At 53.9% G+C, this 25,078-nt stretch overlaps 1 protein-coding gene across 2 annotated transcripts in view; it reads right to left on the bottom strand.

Moving 5' to 3' along the window:
- ATP2C2 (ATPase secretory pathway Ca2+ transporting 2) overlaps positions 1-25,078 on the bottom strand; it is a 63,145-nt gene that overhangs the window by 26,203 nt on the left and 11,864 nt on the right. For both annotated transcript variants that reach the window (XM_081791571.1, XM_078439111.2), the window contains exons 2-7: positions 14,734-14,844; positions 13,352-13,468; positions 8,601-8,690; positions 7,733-7,768; positions 7,569-7,630; positions 3,648-3,756 (exon numbers count right to left, since the gene is read on the bottom strand). In XM_081791571.1, coding sequence (XP_081647697.1) covers positions 3,648-3,756; positions 7,569-7,630; positions 7,733-7,768; positions 8,601-8,690; positions 13,352-13,468; positions 14,734-14,844 — 525 coding nt within the window. The remainder of the gene's footprint in view (positions 1-3,647; positions 3,757-7,568; positions 7,631-7,732; positions 7,769-8,600; positions 8,691-13,351; positions 13,469-14,733; positions 14,845-25,078) is intronic.

Here is a 25,078-nt window from a genome sequence, read left to right as displayed (position 1 = left end):
GCGGGGGGGTGCAGTGGGCATGGACAGAAGAACCAGCCAGGAAGAACAACAGAATTGGCAGTGAGTGGAATTAACTAGATACATGGACAAAGGCACAGGTCACTAAGGCTCACAGCTTAATCTGGTCTACAGAACATTAAAAAAAATTTTTTTTTTAATGGGGCGCCTGGGTGGTTCAGTCGGTTGAGTGTTTGACTTCGGCTCAGGTCATGATCTCATGGTTCGTGGGTTCAAGCCCCCATTGGGGGGGGGGACCCAGCTTAGAGCTTGGAGCCTGCTTTGGACTCTGTGTCTCCCTCTCCCTGCCCCTTCCCCGCTCGTGCTCTGTCTCTCTCTGCCTCTCAAAAAAATAATGATAATAAAGAAAAATAATAAAAACATTAAAAAATTTTTTAAATGCTTTATTTTTGAGAGAGAAATAGAGCTCAAGTGGGGGAGGGACAGAGAGGGAGAAGGAGCCACAGAATCGGAAACAGACCCCAGGCTCTAAACTGTCAACACAGAGCCCGACGCAGGGCTCAAACCCGCGAACTGGGAGATCATGGCCTGAGCTGAAGTCGGATGCTTAACCGACTGAGCCATGCAGGTGCCCCTCCAGGACATTTTTCAATCAGGCAGGCTTGATCCTGAATATACTTCATTGAAGTCAATTTGGGATTGGCAGGAATCTTCCAGGTGGAGGCTCAGTCAACACCCCGACCTTCTGAACCGAGACGTGAGCCTTAACTCTTGCCCAGGTTTATTTGTTGTGTTTTTAAATGCCAACACCTTCCTTTTTTCCACCCAGTGAAATGAGCTGTCATTCTGACCTTCAGAACCGTAAGAGAATACATTTGTGTTGTCTTAAGCCGCTCGGTATCTAGTCATTTGTTATAGCAGCCAGAGGAGAGAGATACATTGGGGAACCCAGAGGGAGAGACGGAGCGAGAAAAAGTCAGAACAGCCGACTGCAGGCCAGAGAGCATGTGCTCCTCCTCCCCCACTGACAGGCGCATGACCTCAGGCGGGCTGCTCGACCTTTCCCGGTTTCTGTGTCCTTGCTGTACAGTCAGAAGATGAAGTCGTGTTCTCTCAAGGTTGTTGCGAGACGAAAGGAAGCGGTTTCTACCCCGTGGTCGGCACAGACCCGACTTTATATATAAGGGCATTCATTCTTTCCGGAAAGAGAAACACGCTGGGAGGCAGAGATGAAGGGGAATGTCTGGGCCAAGAAGGAACAATGTGTGCGTGCCTGTGCAACGATTCTGGGGCTAAAGATACTCAAGGCCCAGAACCTATGTGACACCAGTGGCCACCCGGAGGTGGCTGGGCCTGAAGACAGTGGAAGCCTCTGGTCCCTTCCTGCTGGAGAGCAGACAAGGCGGTTCCTGTCTCCTCACGCCCAGCCAGTCTCCCCTCCGAGACAGAGCCTTACTTGGAGCCCCGACAGATTCCATTCAACTCCCTTTTCATTTCCGGAAGTGGTCAAAGAAAAACAAGGAGCAGTGACCCTGCCCTACTAGCTGGGCCACATCAGCCTCTCCCCCAGGCCTTGGCCTTTGTTTTCACTGTGGGAAGAGAAAATACTCTGTGACCTCCACACACTATGCAGAAGGGTGACGGGCTTACCTATTTTAAGAACTTTCTTGAACCCACTGTTTCCTGGACCTAAGTGGCTTTAAGCCCTAAATAAAGTTCTCCCGGATCTCAGGGTTTAATAGCTGACACCAATATGCCACGGTGAATAAACAAAGGCATTGGTTGTTCAGGGCAGTTGCAAAATACCAAGAAGGGAAAGTGCCACCTTGTGACCGGTCGCGGGGAAAAAAGCATCCTGTGGCATCAGAAGCAGGTACGGGTGGACTTAACATAGGCAGGAAGAAAACCAGTTGAGGGAGAGAGTTACCCAGGGGTTATGAACTGTTGCGGGGACTTGGGGTGGGGGTAGGGGGGACGGGAAAGGGAGGGCAATGAAGCCACTGCCGACGCACCGACCGCTCACGTCACGCCGGCCGCCGGGCCGAGCGTGCCGCAGGTGGTAAGTCGTCGAGGCGGAATGAGCGCTATCCCCTTTGACAGATGGGGAAACCAAGGCTCAGGGAGGCCGAGCCTTCATCAGAGTCGCAGGCTGGCAGGCGCGGGGCGGGGAGACGAAACCCCGGGCCCCCAGATTTCCAGCGTGCGTCACTCACCCGTGCCAGGCCCTAGGCTGAGCCCTTTCCATCCAGGTGATGTCATCCTTACAGCCGCCCACTTTCTTCCCCCATTTTGCAGACGGGAAAACGGGGGCACACAGGTTAAGTACCTCGCTCCAGGCCACCCGGCTTGTGAACGGTAGGCCCTGGCTTCAAATTCAGGGCCAATGCCTGGCCCCAGGGCACTAGCCGCCTCGAGGCACCACCTCTGGACCGCTGGACACAGCGGTCTGGACCGCTGAAGGCCAGTGCGGGGCGGGGGAGGGGGGGGTAGCAGACGCTGAGGAATCTGTTCTGTTGCGGGAAGGGACAGCGACGTGAGCCTGACAGCAAGCCCCCCAGCCTGCTCACCCGGGTCCCTACCCTGCGGCAGATCTCAAAGTCAGGGGCAGAAGGCTTTGAAAGCCGGAGTGTCCCTCGGGCCCCTGCCTCTGCCACAGAGAGTGGCTCGGGGCTTTAAATGCGGGGCCCGGATTTGGCTCTTCGTCCCTCCCCATCACCCTCTCCAGGCCACTGTTTGTGTTTTTGTTTTCTTTAAGTGTATTTATTTATTTTGAGAAAGAGGGAGAGAGAGAGCTCAAGTGGAGGAGGGGCAGAGAGAGAAGGGGAGGGAGAGAGGGAGACGGAGAGAGAGGGAGAGAGGGAGAGAGAGAGAGAATCCCAAGCAGGCTCCATATACTGTCAGCACGGAGCCCGATGCGGGGCTCAAACTGACGAGCCTCGAGATCGTGACCTGAGCTGAAATCGAGAGTCGGAAGCTCAACTGACTGAGCCACCGGGCGCCCCTCCAAGCCGCTGTGTTAACAGCACGCCAATGATCCTACAATTCCCGAAGACACATGCTCTGGAAATAAGTGAGTCGGGGAGATAGCCTGCACTGAAGCCGTTATCACTGAAAGCCGTGAATGATTCTTCAGCATTTCTGCAAAGTTTCAGAAAATAGATCACCCCCGCCAACTGATCCCTCCGAACTCGACTTCACCTTTTCTGATACATCAAGGATTATCTCCGAGAGCCTCAGGTGACGCTGTGGCACCATGACACCCACAAAGGTCAGGGACACGGCTCGCCCCCCACCCCACGTCCCCAACCCACACTATCTTAAAAGCTCGTACTTCCGTTTTGGGTCTCCGCTGGTCTGTTTCCCTCCTCGGCACTGAGCAATCTGGTCACGCTTCTTTCTGGCATCAGAGCAGCTCCTTCTAGAAGCCACGCTTGCCTTATCCCTCAGTCCCACCCTGGTTTAACGGGCTAGTGCCGTCTGCTCTAAGCCAGAAAATCACATAACCAAAACTTAAAACTGGGAATGAATAATTTATGAAACACCATTCGAGGGGCTTTGTGCTTAAAATGAGCTTGCTTGCTAACTTCATGCCTTGTGTGTGTGCACGAGAGAGAGAGAGGGAGAATATGCCTGTCGCCAATAAGCTAAGTGTCTGCAGATCACAAAGGCCAGGGTCCAGGACTCCTCACCTCAGTGAGACGGAGGTCTGCGGGGATCCGGTCTCCGATCGAGAGAGACACGATGTCTCCGGGAACCAGGTCTCGCGCAAGCAAATGCTGGAGTTTTCCTTCTCTGATGCTGCATGTGAAACGGTAAACAAACAAACAAACACACACACACACACCGACATGCTGATCACATCCCACTTCTGCGCACTTTAGCCAATTTGAGCAAAGAATACAGAAGCACGCTTTCTCTTTCAGTTAAGGACAAACCCTCGCGCCTTCGTGGTTTTATCGTATTTTAAGGTCACACACGCTAAAAGACGTTTGGCGAAGCGAGTGGCTTCTGGGAGACCCTCGGCTTCATTTGAAACGCGGGCCCACTACTACTGTTTACCCTGCCTGGAAACAAGGCGGAGCCACGTGGCCTCCAGAAGCTTCTGCAGGTGTAAGTCAGCAGCTCTAAAGCTTCCTTCATGGAGCCAGTGACTAGAGGCACTTCTGTCCTCAGAGAAGACACCGCTCGGGCACAGAGCACTGTCTCCAGGACTCAGCCTGGCAGAGCTGGGCGGGGGGGGCATCTTACGGGCCTGAGAAGCCCGGGACCTCCTTTCCCGCTGGGCCATGACCCCTGCTCACGGCCGTGCCAGTAACAAGCCGCATGCTTCTGGGCACAGGCTCCCGCTGCAATCCCCCCATTCGCCACCCTCCCCGGACGCCACAGTCCCAGCCGGGCTCCTGCCCCGTCCCTGGCCGTCTTCTCTCTGTCCCACACGCCGTGGCCAGAGGGCTCTTAAAACGCAAAGATCAGGGCCACCTGGGGGGCTCAGCCGGTTAAGTGTCCGAGTCTTGGCTTCAGCTCAGGTCATGATCTCATGGTTCGTGAGTTCTAGCCCCACATAGGGCTCTGCACTGACAGCACGCAGCCTGCTTTGGTTCTCTGTCTCCCCCTCTCTCTGCACACCCCTGCTTGTGCCCTCTCTCTCTTTCTCAAAATAAATTTTAAAAAACCCACAAAAGAGCAGATAAAAAAAAACAGATCACAAGTTCTTACTGCTCCAAACCTCCAATGGCTTTCGATGACCTTGGGCTCAAACCCAAAGGCCCTGCTAAGGCCCCCTTGACTGGGTCCCGCCCCCTCCCGCACTCCTGCCATCCAGCCCTGGAACACACCCAGCCCTTTCCAGTCTCAAGCTCTTTGCCAGCCTCGGACGTGGAAGCAGACATTCCCCTCTTCTTCGTTAACAGATTTCAGTCTTGTTCAGATAGCCACCCTTTCCCACCTCGAGCCGTCTGCTCTGGCGAGCGGCTTCTGACTGGCTGAGACCATCGGGGTGAGCCCAGCCCCTGCCCAGGACTGGCTTAGGCACAGGCACTTTCCGTAACACTGGTTTGTGAGACACGAATGGACATTTCCTGGGGGCGCGTGAGAAAGGCTTCCCCATTCTGTAAACACACACACACACACACACACACACACGACCTCTTCCTCTCTGGGAGCTTTTCACGTCCGGCTCCGATGTCTGGAGCTGTGGCAGCCGTCTTGGGACTACAAGGGGAGCCAGCCAGAGGACAAAGCCAACAGGCTGAAGATGGCAGAGCAAAGAAAATAAAAGCACCACGGGGCCCCTGGGTGGCTCAGCTGGTTGAGCGTCCGGCTTCGGCTCGGGTCACGATCTCACGGTTCGTGAGTTCGAGCCCCGCGTCGGGCTCTGTGCTGGCAGCTCCGAGCCTGGAGCCTGCTTCCGACTTGGTGTCTCCCTCTCTCTCTCTCTGCCCTGCCCCCACTCGCGCTCTGTCTCTGTCTCTCTCTCTCCCTTTCTCTCAAAAGTAAATAAAAACATTTAAAAAACGAGAAATAAAAGCACCAGGCCCCCGATGTCATCTCCAGCTGACCAACCACACTGTCCCTGCCACCCGAGGCCCCTTGCCCTGAGACACCACGATTTCTCTGGTTTGTGCAGCTCGGCTGTCCCTTGCAGCCACGAGCACCCGCCAGACGTTTCCCCCACGGCTGGCTCCTTCCATCTCTCAGGTCCCAACCTAAAATGTCAGCTCCTCCTTAAAGGTCAGGTCAGGGCAGCCTGCTCACCAGCTACCGAAAGCCGTTCCCACTCTCCCATCGGGTACTACTGTGTCTCCATGAAGTTTCCTGTGGTTTCAGGTGCGGGGGCCCCTTCTGGCTCGAATGCACCTGCCGTATTCCAAAATCGTCTCGTTCCTTCCCTTTATTATCTGTCTCCCCTGGTAGGAGTGTGTGCTCTCTGATGGTCGAGGCCTTCCCTTCTCGTTCCCCGGGGTAACCCTGGCATGATTTCTCCTGGCACACAGTAGGTGCTCAATAAATACGTAACGGCTCCACGAAGGACGGAGGTCTGTTCCTCCCGGCATGGAGAATAGACACCGAGACAGAGGCTGCGTATCTTCGGTGCCCTTTCGATTCTACCAGCCTGCCTGTCATCGCTGTTCTTGAAAATAGAACTGTCTTTTAGAAGTGACTTCCGGGGACATCAATAAGGCATACTGTCCGCCTGAAAGGCTGAGACCTGATATTTACACTCAAGATCAGATCATCAGACCACATGAATCATTTATGTGCCCGTTTGTTCGTAGGATTACGTCACATGTCACACATCTGGATTTCTGATAGCCTGGCTCGTCTTCTTATTAAGCTCCGTCACGTTTGGTGCCCCCAGTGAACCTTCTAGAATCGACTCACCTTCTCTTGCCCTTCCACATCATCCTCTTTTTGTCTTGGTTACTGGTTATTCTCTGCCTTGTGTTATACACACACACACACACACACACACACACACACACACACACACACACACACGCCCCTTGCTTGCTGGCTTCTTGGGAGGTGGGACGCAACCCACTAGAGCTTTCTACCCCAGCTGTGGGACGCACCTGTGCCATATGTATCTAGATACATGTTCAGGTTCTTCCCCAAACATCATTTTTGAGAAAACAGAGGGTTACTATGTGTCTAAACCCTTCCCAAGCCCCTGGAACCGTGAGATACTTTCGGCTACTTTGTTGTAAGCAGCAGGTGCATATTTGGGAAAGACACTGGCCCCAAAACAACTTGAGCAGAGCCACCCAGGGGGTGGGGGAAGGGCTCAGACTTGGCCCTTTCCTGAAATCAGTCCATTTTCACCAGGAGAGACTAGAAAATTCACTGGCAAACTAGAAATGACATCAAGAAAATGCCAGGCCCCAAACACTGTCTGCCGGGTGTTGGCCGCGTCCCTACGCTGGGGCAGCGGACTGTGCACCTGCCAGAAGCCTCAGCTGTCCCGCCGGCTACTGAAGTGCAGCGAAATGAAGAACTCACTTCCCCAGCCACCCTGACGTGGTCCTAGGTGAGTAGTGGTTCGTCCTGGACGGCGTGGATTACAGAGCATCCCAGAAAGTTCTACCACATAGCACTGCATTCTTGGTCTCCCTTTGTCCCTTTCAAACGCCTCTGGGGATGGCCGTGTGGTAACAACGGGCGACGTGGAAACGTCCAGGCAGGAAAGAGGCCGGCGGGGCCGCTGAGGCCAGCCTTGCAACGTCTCACCCCACAGCCCAACGGCCCGAAGCCTCGGCCTGTTCGAGCCCCGCGTCGCGACCTCTCAGTCCACTCGGTCCAGCCGTGCCCACCATACCACGGGGGTCGCGGGCTGCTCTCTTCCCAAATCCACTCCCGCCACCCATGGCCCCAGCCCCGGCACTCTCATTAGACCCTGATGAGACCATGAAAGCCCAGAGAAGTCGAACGACGTGCCCAAGGACACACAGTAATCCGTTGGCAAGGCAGACGCCGTGCCTCCCAACCCCCAGGAAGGCGGGGTTCCCCTCCATCACACCACAAGGGACACAGACTTGGCAAACTTTTGCCAACCCCACCAGCCCACTGGCTGCCCCGAGGAACCCAGAAGCCCCAGGCCATCTCTGACTCACCAGTTGCATTCGGGAGGGACCAGCTTGGTCAACTCCTCCAATGATTTTTCAGATCTGTATTCCTGGCGGGAAGCACATCCGACATGACATTCAAGGCTGGGAACTCCGAGGCTCCCGTCACACCCGGGGTACCCTGCCCGAGACCTCAGGAGAGAGCTACGCACCTGGATGAAGGCGACAGTCACCACGATAAGCACCGCCTAGGGAGCAAACAGGGAGGGGGTGTCAGCACCCAGCTGTTCCACGAGTGAGCGAGCGGGCCCGTGGAAGGTGGACCACGGCACCCGGCCTTGCCAACTCTGTTCCCTTCTTGCAAAACAAGCACACAGAAATTTATAAAACGGATGCGACCCCCCCTCAAAAAAAAAAGAACAGAAAAATCATCCCAAATTCTGGTATCCAAAGATTCACATTTTGGGGTATGCTTCTAGATTTTTCTGCATAGACACACAACACAGGATCCTATAGTACAGACATATTCTTTTATTATTATTATTTTTTAAAATATTTTTATTTATTTTTGAGAGAGAGAGAGAGCATGAGCAGGGGAGGGGCAGAGAGAGAGGGAGACACAGAGTCTGAAGCAGGCTCCAGGCTCCGAGCTGTCAGCACAGAGCCGGATGCAGGGCTCGAACCCACGAACCGGGAGATCATGACCTGAGCCGAAGCCAGACGCTCGACCGACTGAGCCGCCCGGGCGCCCCTGGATTGTACACTTTAAAACGCTTACTTTTTAAATGATGCGACTTTCACCTAAATTAACAAGAAATCCTTTCTAAGCAGGTGCTCGGTTGTCACCTCGGGGAAGCAGCTCACAAAGGACCACTCTGTGGACCGGTCTCTGTGCTACCTGCACAGACGGGACAGAGCAGTTCCAGCCCGGGGGTCTCGGCCAAGGACACTGGCCCCAACAGGAAGGAACCAGAGGCCACCTGGCTCTCCGCCAAGACAGCGACGGCAAAATTCACCAGGACACCGCCGTGCGGGGCAGAGACGGACGTGGCAAAGGCCCACAAGGCCCCGGGCACTCACCACGGCGATACTGACGGCGTCCCCATACTCCTTCGTGAGGATGCTCACCAAGGCGGAGGCCAGGAGGAGCAGGATCAGGGGGTTCTTAAACTGAAAAGTGAAAACAGGGCGGTGGGGGGCGGTGAGGGCTTCTTTTCCAGTCCCTCCCCCCTAGGACGCAACCCTCTGCTCGAGGCCGGGCTCCCGGGCCGGCACCACAGGGGCCCGAGTGCTAGGGAGAAATACCGCCCCGTCCGAAGGGTCCCCTCCACCCGAAATCCCACCTCTGCTGTTTCACTGACACTGGCTCCCTGGGGGTCGCCCAACGCCGTGCCTGTCCAGACGCCGGCCCCGGCCCTGCCTTGGAGGTCCCGGTCCCACCTTGCCACGTCTCCATGACGCTCCGGGGCAGGACCCAGCCCCTCTGGTGGCTGGCCAGAGCTGGCCCAGCATGGCCTAAGGGTCCCCTTCGCTCCACCAGCTCCCCAGTCCCATGTGTCCCAACTACACCAACCTGCTCCTGTAACTAACTGCCTCAGGGGCCTCCGGGGAGGTCGTTCCCGTCGACGGGTGTCACAGAAACTTCCCGAAAGGGTGTTTACTTTATTGTTTCATGGATCTGCCCCCTCATTTCACAGACTACGTAGTATCTCATGTTACAGACGATCGAAAGGAAACAGAAACACAAACACATAAAAACAGCAAGAGAGAGAATAGACCAAAGATTAGGATCGAGGTGAAAGTCAAGGTGTCAACAGGCAAGTCATAATTGTTTAAGATGGGGCCGTGCTAAAAGGATTCAGTCTCCAGAATCTGTTCTAAAAGGCTGCAGAGAAAAGGGGGGGGGGGGGCGGGTAAAAGTGGGTCAAATGGACTGATAATCATCGAAGGCAGATAATGGGTATGTGGGGGTCATTATATTATTCTACTTATGCATAGTTTTGAAAACGTCCCTAATGAAAGATTAACGAAGGGTTTGCCCAGCGAAGTCCCACTGTCGCTTCTGAGGGTCTCGGGGCAGCCGGCAGAGCGAGGGGCTGAGAGGCCCCGGGCTGCGCCCAGCGCTGCGGGCAGAGCTCACTGCCAAGGCCATGCACTCCCCGACGGAGGCAGACACACCCTTTCCTCAGAAATCCGGGAGAACGAAGTCCAAGAGAAGAGGGGAACGTGAGCTCCGGAAAGCCCACGGAGGTGCGTCAGTGTCCTGGGGCTGCTGTGATAAATGACCACGACCTGGGGGGGGGCTTTGAACACCGGGGGCTGGTTCTCGCTCAGTTCCGGAGGCCGGAACTCCAGATCAAGGTGCTGATGCGGCCACAGTCTCTTCTGGAGGCTCTGGGAGAGAATCCTTCCCGCCTCTTCCAGCTTCTGGGGGTTCCAGCCATCCCTGGGGCTCTTGCCTTGTAAGACACGCCCCGCCTGGGTCACGCGGCCCTCTCCTCCCTGTGGGTGTCTCTGTGTGTCTCCCCTCTTCTTATTAGGGTCACCAGGCATTGGATTTAGGGCCACTCTGACCAGTCTGGCCTGCTCTGGACTAGCCACCTGTGCAAAGACCTTCTTTTCCAAATAAGAGAATATTCTGAGGTTCTGGGTAGATGTGAATTGGGGAGGACACCACTCAACCTGGGGCAGAGAGGAGAAACGCCTCAGTCCAGGAGAGCTAGGAGTAGGATTTCGTTTCGGCCCGGAGCCCGTCACAGACTTGCCATCTGATTGGATAGAGGTGAGACGGTAAGAGAGACACAAACACGGGCCGGGCACCCGTAACGCACCAGGCACTGGGCGCCTTAAATCTCCAGGCCACCTTCTGAAGCTCGGTTAGCCTCCCATGCACCAGGCCTCTCCTGCCCCAGGGCCTTTGCACTTCCCCCTCCTGCACATCCTTCCTCCAGACCCTCGCACGGCTCCCTTGTCTCCTTCCTTCGGGTCTCTGTTCGAAGATCACCTCCTCTGGGCACCAGTCGAACGGCTCCCCTGACCACGCAGCCCAAAAAAGCCGCCCTGCTATCGTTTCCTAACGGCCGTCCTGACCACAGTCAGTGGTGACGGATGACACGGGAAGCTGGCCGTCTGTCTTCCCCAAAGCAGAAAGTCGGTGTGGCTGCTGCTCTACGCACAATGCCTAGCCCGTGGCCAGCAACGTGGAAAGCACTTATCTAGAATGAATAAATGAGTGAATGAATGAATGAAGCGGCCCGCACCCATTTTGAGGCAGGGGAACTTGACGCTTGGTGGGGTTGGAACTCCTACTCAAGGTCACATAGCAGAGTAGAGACCAGCACTAGGTCTGTCCTGCCTCAGGTGCATGTCTTCCTGTCCGGGTCGCTTCCATAAGGCCACCTGGCTCCCTGCCCTGCCCTCCCCTCCCCTCCCTGCAGGCCACACCCACCCGGGACTCCCGGAGCAACAAGACTATTTCTGGACACAGGGCCCCTCCAGCCCCAGGCTCCAGGCCAGCTCAGGGCTGTGCATCCTGGCGGGGGCCACTCTGAGACGTGGGACCAGGTGCTGGTCTCCAGCCAGGCCTGGGTCAAGTGCCACCTTGAACCCCAGTTCCAGTCCCACAGGCTCGGCCCTCTCTGGAGCTGGACCCAGACGGCTCTTCCGCACCGGCATCACCAGCCCCCCTCCTTCCCCCACCTTGAGACCATCCCAAGCACCCGCCACAGGCGAGTCACCGTGAGACACAGCAGACAGGTGGCCGACCCGTGTGCCACGGGCACTGCTCTGATCGCAGATGATTAGACTCTTCCTGGCTCGGGGCCCCTCTAAGGCCACACGTAAAGGGACACAGGCGGGAAGGGTCTGCGGAAGGCTCACCGTGCGGGCCACGGGCAATACACCAGGTGAACGGTAACGCTAAAACCCACCGACATCTTACCGAGCGCCTCGTCTGTGCCATGCTCCGGGCACACGCTAGCCTCCCCCCAACCTGAGGACACAGTATTGTCAAATGTCCCTGCTTGACCAATGAGCAGCCAGAGGCTCTGAGAGAAACTGAACTGTCCAAGGATTCACGTCGGCCAGCCCGACTCTTAACTGCCAGCTTCAACCAGGGCCAACCGGTAGGCATGGGGGTGGGGGCCCACGACAGAAAGTCCTTAAATGCGCTAAGCCGCCCTCTTCTCGTGTAAAACCCAGAACAGCAGGGACGTACTAGTTCCAATCTCCAGACAGCGCAACCGGGCTCAAGGAGGCTCAAGGCCCGGCCCGAAGCGTCACAAGGCTGGAAACTGGGGCTGGAACCCTGCTGGCCTGACTCTAATCTACCTTGGCCTTGCGATCCTGGGGCCACGCGTCTCGGGTCACGCCGAGGCGGGATTCCTAACAGCAATTCGCTGGAGACAGAGAAGGAGGGCTGTCTCTCGAGGTGGAGAGCTCCCTGTCGCCGGAGGCAAGCAGGGTGGTCAACACCTGGAACAGAGCGAGTGCTCTCCACGCACGTGTAAGTGAGTGCGGATGATTTTCTGTCCCCGTCAAGGATGGGCAAACACAGCCACGGGAGTTGCCTTCTAGACCTGCAGGGAAGCCCACAGATGGATCCCTGAACGGACAAGCTTACGCTGAATAAGCAGGCTCCCTGCTCTTAGAAATGTAAGAGGTCTCATTTCTGGAAAGCCCTTGGCTGGCATCAGTAGGAGTTTTGGGTTTTTTTTTTTTAATTTTTTAATGTTTATTTATTTTTGAGACAGAGAGAGACAGAGCATGAACAGGGGAGGGGCAGAGAGAGAGGGAGACACAGAATCTGAAACAGGCTCCAGGCTCTGAGCTGTCAGCACAGAGCCCGACGCGGGGCTCGAACTCACGGACCGTGAGATCGTGACCTGGGCCGAAGTCGGACGCTTAACCGACCAAGCCACCCAGGCACCCCTGTAGGAGTTTTAACAGAGCAGAGGCAGGAAGGGGCAGTCAGCGCTGGACAGACCGAGGCCCAGCTGCAGAGGGGAGACCATCAGTCCCCCCCGCCTGTGTCCGCCTGCTTCCCTGAACTCCAACTTCCGGGAGCCTCCACTGGTTCCTTCCAACCCTGGGATTCCGGGAAGCTTCTGGGCTGGCTAGAGCCACCTAGGCATCCAGAAGCTGACTTGGGTGCCAAACGTGTCCATGAAAGATATCCCCAGTGTGCTGAGACGTGACCAATGAGCGGCGGGGGGGGGGAGGGGGGGGGACTGGAGGGGAGTAGAGACAGAGGATGCTGCACAGAGGGCTGTGATTGGTCCGTCAAGCGGCCAATCACGAAGCTTTAAGTGCTGAGCCAATAGGAAGGCCGCTGAAGCCTGGGGCAGCCGGGGTACCACAGACGGGAGGGAGAAGTGTCAGGTTCAGGAGGGGAAACCGAGGCAGTCTGAATGTCTGCAGGTGTCTGGGGTAGTCAGCCTGTTAACCGGGGGGTTCTGAACTGGCACTGGGTAGGCGGTAAGGGCGTTGACTTCCAGATCAGAACTTGCAGCCACGTGTATTTCAAAGCTTTCTTTCCTCTTCCCTGTGGCTTCCAGGCATCTGACTCGTGTGCCTTCCACTTGGCTTTGGGCCAGCACCGAGGGCAGAGGCGAAGGGCAGGCATCGTTCACGGTCATGGCTGCCTGGGGAGTTGGTGAGCTGCTCGTGGCCATCAGGCTAAAAGCAGCCCGAACGAGCAGGGAGCCTTCTCTATAGCACGGCCGCCCTGCAGCCCAGACTGGTCCAAGGACACCTCCAACCAATATCTAAACACCGAAGGGCTATTCCGCACGCTCGGGCCGACACTAGCTAACGCAAGGAAAGACCCTTACCTGATCGAGGTATTTCCTCCACACGGGCTCGGTGTTATCGGCGACAAACTCATTCCAGCCATGGACCAGCCTGCGTTGCGACACCGAGAACTCAGACAGCCCGTTCTGTAAGTCCACCTGGAAGGACACGGTTAAGCACCGGCTCACCGAAGGGCCAGGAAGGACCGGGGAACCCACCCCGCAGAGCTTCCACTCCGGAAGCCGGCCACCGCCACCGTGGACAAGGAAACCGGGCTGTCCACAGAGGAGAAGGAACTTGTTGAAAGGCCCTGAGCAAACAGGGACAGAGAGAGAGAGAAGGGGAAAGCCCACAGTCCAGTTCTGTCTCAATCGGACCGCCCTCCTGCCCTGTAATTACAGCAGAAAAGACAACCTCGGGCCACAATTTCAATGAAGGGAACTGTAGCCAGGAATTCCAGAAACGTAGAAACGCTTCTGTTTACTTCTTTAAAAAATAAAAAAAAATTCGCCTTGGAAACGTCAAATGCTGCACCTGCTGTGGAGAGCGGTATGGAGGGTCGCCCCCCCCCCCAGTTAAAAATGGGATCCCCACCTGCTGCGGCCCACATCCCTACGTGAGGCGTCTAGAGGGCTCAGACTCCCAGAGGTGCAAAGGAGGAGGCGGGTGCCAGGGGCCGGGTGGCGGGGAGGGTGGAGCGAATGTTTCGCGGGGACGGGGCCTCGGTTTTGCAAGACGGAAACTTCTGGAGGCTGGTTGCACCCCAGCGTGAATGCGCTCAACGGTCCCAAACGGTACACTCAACGATGGCACGTTTTACGTTGAGCGTGTTACTGTAATTAAGAATTAAAAAGAAAAAAAAAATGGAGAAAAGTCCTGTCCTTAGAAACAAGGGCTCAAATTACTATTATCTGTAATAATTACGACCTGGCATTGTGCCAGATACAACTCCAAGCTGTTTGCACAGCATTAAAGCAATAATTATGCGAGGGAACGTGGTCGTTCCCCAAAGGCACGTCACCCCAGCGTATAAAAGAGAACGTGTGTGGACAGGTGGGCGTTACGGGGTTGAGCTCTGTCAGACCGCCCGGATTCAAGTCTTGCCCTGCTCCTCCGGGACCGCGCGGGTGACCGCGTTCTCTGGGTCTCTGAGTAAGAGAAGTACAGAGAGGTTTGGGGGGGGGAACGCCTGCCCTCGGGTAAGGGCCCCACGAGGGCCAGCTCCACCGACAGCAATGACGAGACGACTGACGATGACAATGGTCCCCGTGGGATGTCAGAATGGCTCGACAGGAGTCGCATTTTCTAGCAGTGGTGAGAAAAACGCATAACAACACAGAATTCTAGATCGGGGCTGTGGGGGGCTTTCTTCTGAAGCTGAGAGCCTCCCCATCCCAGCATCAAACGCAACTTCAAGTCTTACATGAAACGCTCTGGCCAAGTCCTCTCTGTGGCATTTGCTCGCCTCCTTGGGTGACAGAGCCACCACTGTTTTCTCTTTCTCGATGGCTTTCAGCTCACATTGTCCACCAATCTGCGAAAAAAAGCAGGATTGCTGTTAAGCAAGCGGCAATTTTGTACCGCTTTGGTACAAAATTGTACCAAATTTTGTGTTATTTTCGAAGCATACACGGAGAAAGTGCGCATTATCTTTTTTTTTTGTAGTTCAAAGAAAAAAAATTTTTAACGTGTATTCATTTTTGAGACACACAGTCTGAGTGGGGGAGGGGCAGAGAGAGAGGGAGGCACAGAATCCGAAGCGGGCTCCAGGCTCCGAGCTGTCAGCACAGAGCCCGATGCGGGGCTCGAACTCACAAACTGCGAGACCATGACCTGAGCCGAAGTCGGACGCTCAACCGACTGAGCCCCCCGGGCGCCCCTACCCGTTCTACCCTTGATGGACCTTTGGGTTGTTTCCAGCAGTCGGTTGTTACTGATGCATCTGTTTTTAAGCAAACTTATTTTATGGAATTGGAACTCGCAAAGCGGAGAGAGAAGGGTGACAACGTACACGTTCAGAATCTCAAACCTTGAACTTCTGGGATTCGTGGTCACGTATGTGCTACGTTGTAGTGAAAGCCCCTGATGCTGAGAGGTGATATCACGGCCTGTTCCTGCGTCTCATTTGCAATAACCCAAGCAAAGTGGGGGGCCCAGCCGAGCTCTGGGTATCAAGCTCTGGGTATCTGGATAGAAGTCAGAGGAAGTATCTGGAGGGCACGGGAAGACAGCACAGGAGAGCTCAATCAGGAAAAGGCTAGGTATTTCTGCAAAGCGATTCCTAGTATTCTGTCCCCCGGGACATGATAATCATCTTTTTCTTTTCCAGGAAGCAGGTTGTTGGGCGGCGGGAAGGAGGAAGGAGGCATCAGCCAACCTCTTACTTCAGCTGAAAGAGACAGAGCAGATTCCGCTTTTCCCTCTTGCCAGCCCCCATCCCTGACGTGGCCCCCCCAAGTGCCTCGCTGCCTAGAAATGTTCTGCCAAGCCTAAACCCAGCAGAAGAAGAGAAATAGTAAAGATCAGAGCAGAAATAAACAATATAGAATCTAAAAAAACTGTAGAGAAGATCAACGAAACCAAGAGTTGGTTTTTTGAAAAAATAAACAAAATTGACAAACCTCTAGCCAGGCTTCTCAAAAAAGAAAAGGGAGATGACCCAAATAGATAAAAATCATGAATGAAAATGGAATTAATACAACCAATCCCTCAGAGACACAAACAATTATCAGGGAATACTATGAAAAATTATATGCCAACAAATCGGACAACCTGGAAGAAATGGACAAATTCCTAAACACCCACACTCTTCCAAAACTCAATCAGGAGGAAATAGAAAGCTTGAACAGACCCATAACCAGCGAAGAAATTGAATCGGTTATCAAAAATCTCCCAACAAATAAGAGTCCAGGACCAGATGGCTTCCCAGGGGAGTTCTACCAGACGTTTAAAGCAGAGATAATACCTATCCTTCTCAAGCTATTCCAAGAAATAGAAAGGGAAGGAAAACTTCCAGACTCATTCTATGAAGCCAGTATTACTTTGAGTCCTAAACCAGACAGAGATCCAGTAAAAAAAAGAGAACTACAGGCCAATATCCCTGATGAATATGGATGCAAAAATTCTCAATAAGATACTAGCAAATCAAATTCAACAGCATATAAAAAGGATTATTCACCATGATCAAGTGGGATTCATTCCTGGGATGCAGGGCTGGTTCAACATTTGCAAATCAATCAACGTGATACATCACATTAATAAAAGAAAAGATAAGAACCATATGACCCTGTCAATCGATGCAGAAAAGGCCTTTGACAAAATTCAGCACCGTTTCTTAATAAAAACCCTTGAGAAGGTCGGGATAGAAGGAACATGCTTAAACATCATAAAAGCCATTTATGAAAAGCCCACAGCTAACATCATCCTCAATGGGGAAAAACTGAGAGCTTTTTCCCTGAGATCAGGAACGCGACAGGATGCCCACTCTCGCCGCTGTTGTTTAACATAGTGTTGGAAGTTCTAGCATCAGCAATCAGACAACAAAAGGAAATCAAAGGCATCCAAATTGGCAAAGATGAAGTCAAGCTTTCGCTTTTTGCAGATGACATGATATTATACATGGAAAATCCGATAGACTCCACCAAAAGTCTGCTAGAACTGATACATGAATTCAGCAAAGTTGCAGGATACAAAATCAATGTGCAGAAATCAGTTGCATTCTTATACACTAACAATGAAGCAACAGAAAGACAAATGAAGAAACTGATCCCATTCACAATTGCACCAAGAAGCATAAAATACCTAGGAATAAGTCTAACCAAAGATGTAAAAGATCTGTATGCTGAAAACTATAGAAAGCTTATGAAGGTAATTGAAGAAGATATAAAGAAATGGAAGGACATTCCCTGCTCATGGATTGGAAGAATAAATATTGTCAAAATGTCAATACTATCCAAAGCTATCTACACATTCAATGCAATCCCAATCAAAATTGCACCAGCATTCTTCTCGAAACTAGAACAAGCCATCCTAAAATTCATATGGAACCACAAAAGGCCCCGAGTAGCCAAAGTAATTTGGAAGAAGAAGACCAAAGCAGGAGGCATCACAATCCCAGACTTTAGCCTCTACTACAAAGCTGTCATCATCAAGACAGCATGGTATTGGCACAAAAACAGACACACAGACCAATGGAACAGAATAGAAACCCCAGAACTAGACCCACAAACGTATGGCCAACTCATCTTTGACAAAGCAGGAAAGAACATCCAATGGAAAAAAGACAGTCTCTTTAACAAATGGTGCTGGGAGAACTGGACAGCAACATGCAGAAGGTTGAAACTAGACCACTTTCTCACACCATTCACAAAAATAAACTCAAAATGGATAAAGGACCTGAATGTGAGGCAGGAAACCATCAAAACCCTAGAGGAGAAAGCAGGAAAAGACCTCTCTGACCTCAGCCGTAGCAATCTCTTACTCGACACATCCCCAAAGGCAAGGGAATTAAAAGCAGAAATGAACTACTGGGACCTTATGAAGATAAAAAGCTTCTGCACAGCAAAGGAAACACCAACAAAACTAAAAGGCAACCCACGGAATGGGAAAAGATATTTGCAAATGACATATCGGACAAAGGGCTAGTATCCAAAATCTATAAAGAGCTCACCAAACTCCACACCCGAAAAACAAATAACCCAGTGAAGAAATGGGCAGAAAACATGAATAGACACTTCTCTAAAGAAGACATCCGGATGGCCAACAGGCACATGAAAAGATGCTCAACGTCGCTCCTTATCAGGGAAATACAAATCAAAACCACACTCAGATATCACCTCACGCCAGTCAGAGTGGCCAAAATGAGCAAATCAGGAGACTATAGATGCTGGAGAGGTTGTGGAGAAACGGGAACCCTCTTGCACTGTTGGTGGGAATGCAAACTGGTGCAGCCGCTCTGGAAAACAGTGCAGAGGTTCCTCAGAAAATTAAAAATAGAACTACCCTATGACCCAGCAGTAGCACTGCTAGGAATTTACCCAAGGGATACAGGAGTACTGATGCGTAGGGGCACTTGGACCCCAATGTTTATAGCAGCACTCTCAACAATAGCCAAATTGTGGAAAGAGCCTAAATGTCCACCCACTGATGAATGGATAAAGAAATTGTGGTTTATATACACAATGGAGTACTACGTGGCAATGAGAAAGAATGAAATATGGCCCTTTGTAGCAACGTGGATGGAACTGGAGAGTGTGATGCTAAGTGAAATAAGCCATACAGAGAAAGACAGATACCATATGTGTTCACTCTTATGTGGATCCTGAGAAACTTAACAGAAACCCATGGGGGAGGGGAAGGAAAAAAATAAGAGAGGTTAGAGTGGGAGAGAGCCAAAGCATAAGAGACTCTTAAAAACTGAGAACAAACTGAGGGTTGATGGGGGGTGGGAGGGAGGGGCGGGTGGGGGATGGGTATTGAGGAGGGCACCTTTTGGGATGAGCACTGGGTGTTGTATGGAAACCAATTTGACAATAAATTTCATATACTGGGAAAAAAAAAGAAAAAGAAATGTTCTGCCAAGGGGCGCCCGGGGGGCTCAGTCGCTGAACCATTGGACTTCGGCTCAGCTCATGATCTCGCGGTCCGTGAGTTCGAGCCCCGCGTCGGGCTCTGTGCTGACGGCTCGGAGCCTGGAGCCTGCTTCAGATTCCGTGTCTCCCTCTCTCTCTGCCCCCCCCCCCCCCCCGCCAAAATAAATAAACATTTTTAAAAAGAAAGAAAGAAAGAAAGAAACACTCTGCCAACCACGTCCACTCGGGGATTGTTCTCACTTGTGCCGTGACCAAAAAGCACAGCAGTGATCACAGTCCACGGGCGCCCTGCTTGTCGGGAGCTTTCCGGAGACCCGCCCCGCACACACGCACCAGGCTTGAAACATCGGATTCCAGTGGCTCTCAGGATAAAACACCACACTGTACTTTTATTTTTTTATTTAAAACAAATTTTGTGAATGTTTATTTCCTTTTGAGAGAGAGACAGCACGCGAGGAGAGGAGCAGAGAGAGGGGGAGACACAGAATCCAAAGCAGGCTCCAGGCTCCGAGCCGTCAGCACAGAGTCCGACGCGGGGCTCGAACTCACAGATCGTGAGATCGTGACCTGAGTCAACCCTGGACGCTCAACCGACTGAGCCCCACAGGCGCCCCCACCATGATGTATTTTAAAGCAGGCGTTGTCACCCAGGGGCGGCTCTGCAATGCCTGGAGACGTGTTTGGGTGTCATCACTGGGGGGACAGGGGAGCGACTGGCACCGGCTGGGTGGGGTCCCACACACACAGGACACGCAAGGAGTGATGGGGCACAAAACCTCAGCAGCGCAGAGGGAGTGACACCTGCGCGAGACACAGAAGCATCACTCTGTCCTGACGTCCTCCCAGACCAGAGGAGGACACCAATCGAGACGCACGTGTCCTCGACGCCACTGGACGGACTGGAACACACGCTCACACACATCCATCGGGTGAGGATCCCAGTGTGTGCCCCTCGTCTCGAGAGTGGCACATCCTGACGGAGGTCAGGTGCCCTCTGGGGCACCCCTGGTCCCCGCTTCCTGTCAAGCCTGATGTGGGGGGCCACCTCTCCCTTCTCCTTTATTCTCTTTTTAAAATTAAGACGAAACTCACATTACATAAAACTTTTTTTTTTCACGTTTATTTAATTTTGAGAGAGAGGGAGAGAGGGAGAGAGAGAGGGAGCAGGGGAGGGTCAGAGAGAGAGGGAGACACAGGATCGGAAGCGGGCTCCAGGCTCCGAGCTGTCAGCACCAGAGCCCGACGCGGGGCTCGAACCCACGAACCGAGAGATCATGCCCTGAGCTGGAGTCGGACGCTTAACCGACTGAGCCCCCCAGGTGCCCCTAAAACTAACCCTCTAACAATTCTGTGGCATTTAGTGCATCTCCCATGCTGTGCGGCCACCAGCTCCCTCTAGCTCCAAGACCTTTCCATTCCCCCGAGACCTGTGGCCACTGTCAGTGAGTCCCCTCCACTCCCCCGGCTGCCACCACTCTGCTCTGTCTCTACGGGTTTACCTCTTGTGCATATTTCACATAAACAGGATCATGCAACATGTGACCTCCCTTTGTGACCTCCAAAGTATTGTTTGCCCACAGTACACAGAGCCACCTGCCAGGCGTGGGCCCTCCCAAACCCCTAAAGAAAGGGTCTGGAACGTTCGGACTTTGAGTGTTTTCACTAAGCAGAGATGGCTCAAAGCGGATATTTAACCTAGCGGTGGCTTCCAAAGCAGCCACCAGGGGCAAACAGGACACTCGCTGACAGCTGAGTCGGCTGACAACGTGAGCTCACTGGGGAACAAGTGCGTGCGTGGCACCTGGGAGGGCGGGCCAGCCTCCCTGAGCCAGAAGCCAGGCTTTCTCTGCCTTCCCGTCCAGCCCGGGGGACTCGGTTTGTCACAAGCCCTCAGGGAGTTAGACCCGAGTGATTGCTTCCCTGTTTCTTTAAACATTCCTTAGACATTTATTTCTTCAACATGTTGGTGCAAAACCTCCCCCATGCCTTGGTTTCCCCCTCTGGAAAGTGAGGGTTCTAAGAGCAGAGGCTTGTAGGTTTCCCGGGGGGGGGGGTGGTAACAGGAAACCAGACACGGGGCCCCAAGGGCAGTGCCTGGGACCCAGAAAGCGGAAGGGAACATATACATCGGGAGCTCGCCTACTGCTGCATGAGACACACGCCCGCGAAAAAATTACTCTCTATCTGCCATGAGAATGCAACGCGGCGTCTGAAAATCTGGGAACAGCGGGAAGGAACAGGCCGAGAGACACCCGTGGCCCAGGTGGCAGTGCCATGGTGGGGACACCTCACTCTATAGAGGAGACGGGCAGGGGTGCGATTCTGAGTAGGGGTGGGGCTCGGGAGTCGTGAGTAAAAGCATCCTCGAAGCAGGTGCGGGAGCGAGTTCCCAGGGAGCGGAGAGGGACCGGCCGGGCTCAAGAAGGACAGCTGGCAAGGTGCCCAGCAGAGCAAGTGGTGCGTTTGGGGAACTCGAAGGGACAGAGCGTGACTCGGAAGGGTTCCAGAAGGAGGGCTGGGGCCGCAGAGGAAGTCAGGGGCCCAGTGAACCACACAGCCCTGACTCCTCTAGACTCTCATTGTAGGGGCGCTCGAGGGACTCAGTTGGTCAAGCGTCAGACTCGATTTCGGCTCCGGGCGTGATCTCACTGTTCATGGGTTCGAGCCTCACACCGGGCTCTGCGCCGACAGGGTGGAGCCTGCCTGGGATTCTCTCTGTGCCCCTCCCCCGCCCACGCTGTCTCTGTCTCTCTCTAAATAAATTAAAAAAGAGAAAAATGAGTCTCATAGTGTGGGTGGATGCAGTTATCGGGATCAAGGCACTTGGAGAGGAACACCGTAAGGGTCACGGTAACCCAAGAACAATCGGGCAGGGTCATTACGGAGGGGACACTGGAGATGAAGGGCAAAGGACCCCAACTCAATGCAAAAGCTTCCTTCTTTCCAAGACTTCCTCGACAGTCTCTCCTAAGGCATCTGTGAACTATCTGGTTATGCCTCAGCCTGTGGTTCTCGCCGAGAGGTCCTCAGCCCAGCGTCACCTGGGACGCACTAGAAAGGCAGGTTCTCAGGGCCCATCCCACATCTCACGGATCAGAAGCTCTGGGCAGGAGCCCTGCAATCCATGCTTTAGCCGTCCCTCCAGGGGACAGTGAGGCACTCCACAGTTGGAGAACCACCGGGGTCCTGTAAAAATACATTGTCTGCAGGCAATGCCGCAGGCTTCCCCTTGGTGATGGCAGAGCAAATGCCCTGTGCCACGGCCAGTGCGGCCGGCCTGCGTCCCGTCAAACGAGCCCTTGTCGGTCCCTCATCCAGTCCCCAGCTTCGCGCGCTGTGCAGGAAACCAGGCCTGGTACCCCGGGAAAGCAGACACAGCCGTCGCCCTCAACTGATGAATGACACCAGCAGCTTTGTTTAAAAGAACAAGGAGGACAATTAGGACAAAGAGAAACTGCGAAAATACCGGAAGAAATCATGGCCTACATTTGTCCTTTTTTTTTTTTTATTTTTTTTTTTTAACATTTATTTTTGAGACAGAGAGAGACAAAGCATGAGAGGGGAAGGGGCAGAGAGAGGGAGACACAGAATCGGAAGCAGCTCCAGGCTCTGAGCCATCAGCCCAGAGCCCGACGCGGGGCTCGAACTCACGGACCGCGAGATCGTGACCCGAGCCGAAGTCGGACGCTCAACCAACTGAGCCACCCAGGCGCCCCATACATTTGTTCTTTTTTAATCTCAGCAGGAAAAGGACTTTCTGAGCACAAGACAAAGCCAGATGCCACGAACGAAAAAACTTGATAAATTCACCGCGTAACAACAGGGTTGTCTTTTGCACAAAGCGCCACACACGAAGTCTAAAGACAAGCACCGCACCGGGGAGACGCCTGCAGCTCGTGTCACTGACGGTGAATGGCCCCCCCGAGCGAACGAGGAGCGCGTACTCACGAAGAAGGAAAGAGACCGTCGGCCCATGGTTTTCAAAAATGGACGAAAGAGAGAAACTAAGAGTTCGCAGAAAGAAGGCGATAAGTAACTGACATGTGAAAGGATAATCAAACTCACTGAAAACCGGAGCGCGTTTGAAAACGGCCACAGCCGGTCTTCACCTGTCTGCGAGGTCAGGGTCAAGAAGTTTGCTGCTTGCGGGGCCAGGGGAGCGAGTTTTCATCCTCGGGAAGGCAGGCAAGCCCTCGTGGAAGGCCACATGGCAACATCAAGTCTAAAGCTGACCAATTCTAGCAGTTTCTTTTGCAGACCTATTGACTGCAGGACAGTATCTCTTCCAAGTCACCCACTGCACTAGTGTTTACAAAAGCAAACTACTGGAAACAACCCCCATGTCCATTAACAAAGGACCAGTCAAGGGGAGGTTGCGCGGCTCAGTTGGCTGAGCGCCTAACTTCAGCCTCAGGTCATGATCTCATGGTTTGCAGGTTCGAGCCCCGCGTCGAGCTCTGTGCTGACGGCTCAGAGCCCGGAGCCTGCTTCGGATTCTGTGTCTCCCTCTCTCTCTGCCCCTCCCCCGCTCACGCTTTGTCTCTCTCTCTCTCTCTCTCTCAAAAATAAATAAAAACATTTAAAATATTTTTTAAAAAATCAGATTGTGAAAGCTTTTTATTTACCTGTATGGACAACATTAAACATTTATTGAAGTATGTCCTGTACGCAGTCGGGTGCACAGTTAGGGAGTGTGCACCTGTGCATTCTTGCAGACAGGTTCCCCCGGGGACCCCGTGCCGACGCCTCGGAGAATCTCTTTAGCAGCCAGAAGGCTGCCCCGTGCCCGCTCTCAGTTCGTAGCTCCTTAAAATATGAGCAACGTTTCGATCTCCCCCAGCGTGGATGTGTCGTATTTTGGAGCCCCACGTAAACGAACACAAACCATACAGCTGTCTTCCTGTGACCGGCCCCTCTCACCCAATGTTACTGCGGTGAGACTCGCCCGTGTGTCTCCCCGCACGTACGACGTGGATTAAAATCAAAAACAAAACTCTCACTCGTCGTCTTTAGACGGCCGGTCCTATTTCAAGTATTCCGTGGCCCAGACGGGCCGCAATTCACTTAACCATTTGCACGTGGCTGGGCATGTCGGGTGCGTCTGGTCTGGCCTTCACACACAACGCCTTCCGCGAGCCATGCCGTCGTGTGTAGGTCTTTGAGCGGGTGTGAGCCCTCGTCTCTCCGGGGAACACACCCAGAAGGGAAATGCGGGCTTGGAGGTACACCTGCCTTGAGTTATAGGGGCCCCTGCCAGGCGGTTTGCCCAAGGGGTGGTACCACTAACAAGAGAAGGCAAAAAGGTGCACGAGACTGGGAGGAAGCAGCCAGCCTGGGTAGGACAGGAAGGGAATAGAAACAGGCTGCTTGTCTTTGGGGCGGGGCGGCTGGAGGACAGAAGCAGGAACGGCCTCCCAGAGAGCCTCCCTTTTGTCGCCTCCTGAATCATGAGTCACCTGCATAGGTTGCTGATTCAAAGGGGGAAAAGCCTGCAGACCAAGCCTGAGAGGGGCAGAGCCCGTGCAGGAGGGAAGGGGGCTTCCTGGCGGAAGGAAAGGAACCTGGGGAACCCAAGACCTAGCAGATGCGCTGGAGGGTGGGGAGGGCAACCCCCTGGGGTGCACAGAGCAAAGGGAGGCTGGTAACCCCACGGGGCCTGCCCAGTACTCTTGGATGTTAGGGGGAAACAACCCTAAATCAGCCAACTGGGCGAAGGGACCGCTGCCTGGCCCCCGACTCGACTCACCGAGACTCACTGATCGGGGGGCCCCACTTCCCCCGCAACCTGCTGTGCAACCCTCAGACAGGCCCTTGACTTCTCTGAGCTTGTCTCCTCTGTGAGATGGGAATGATCCCCACGCACCGGATGGGACTGCTGACGCGGGGCTTCTCCAGTTCCAGCCTTAGGTCGCCATGGGTTTCAGATGTGTGTTCCAGGCCCTGGAAGTACACCTAGGCAGAGTTTGCGGTGTGTGTGAGACGGTGGTGTCACCCCAGACAACAAAGCACGACCGACGGGACAAAATGAGATGCCGCTTTTGCCAGGATGGCCAGTGCAGTCAGGGACCAAATGAGGAGACCCCAAGCCGGGTGGTGGCTGACACAATTGGGGCAGGAGGCGGGGGCGGCGGGAAGGTGAGGAGACTGGGTGCAGGCAGGGCGATTACGCAGTAAGTC

The sequence above is a fragment of the Panthera onca genome, chromosome E2 (assembly GCF_046562875.1).
Source record: "Panthera onca isolate mPanOnc1 chromosome E2, mPanOnc1 haplotype 2, whole genome shotgun sequence".
In the NCBI taxonomy this organism is placed as follows: domain Eukaryota; kingdom Metazoa; phylum Chordata; class Mammalia; order Carnivora; family Felidae; genus Panthera; species Panthera onca.
The sequence above is the reverse complement of the archived record's forward strand: the minus strand, read 5'-3'. Positions and strand labels throughout refer to the sequence as shown.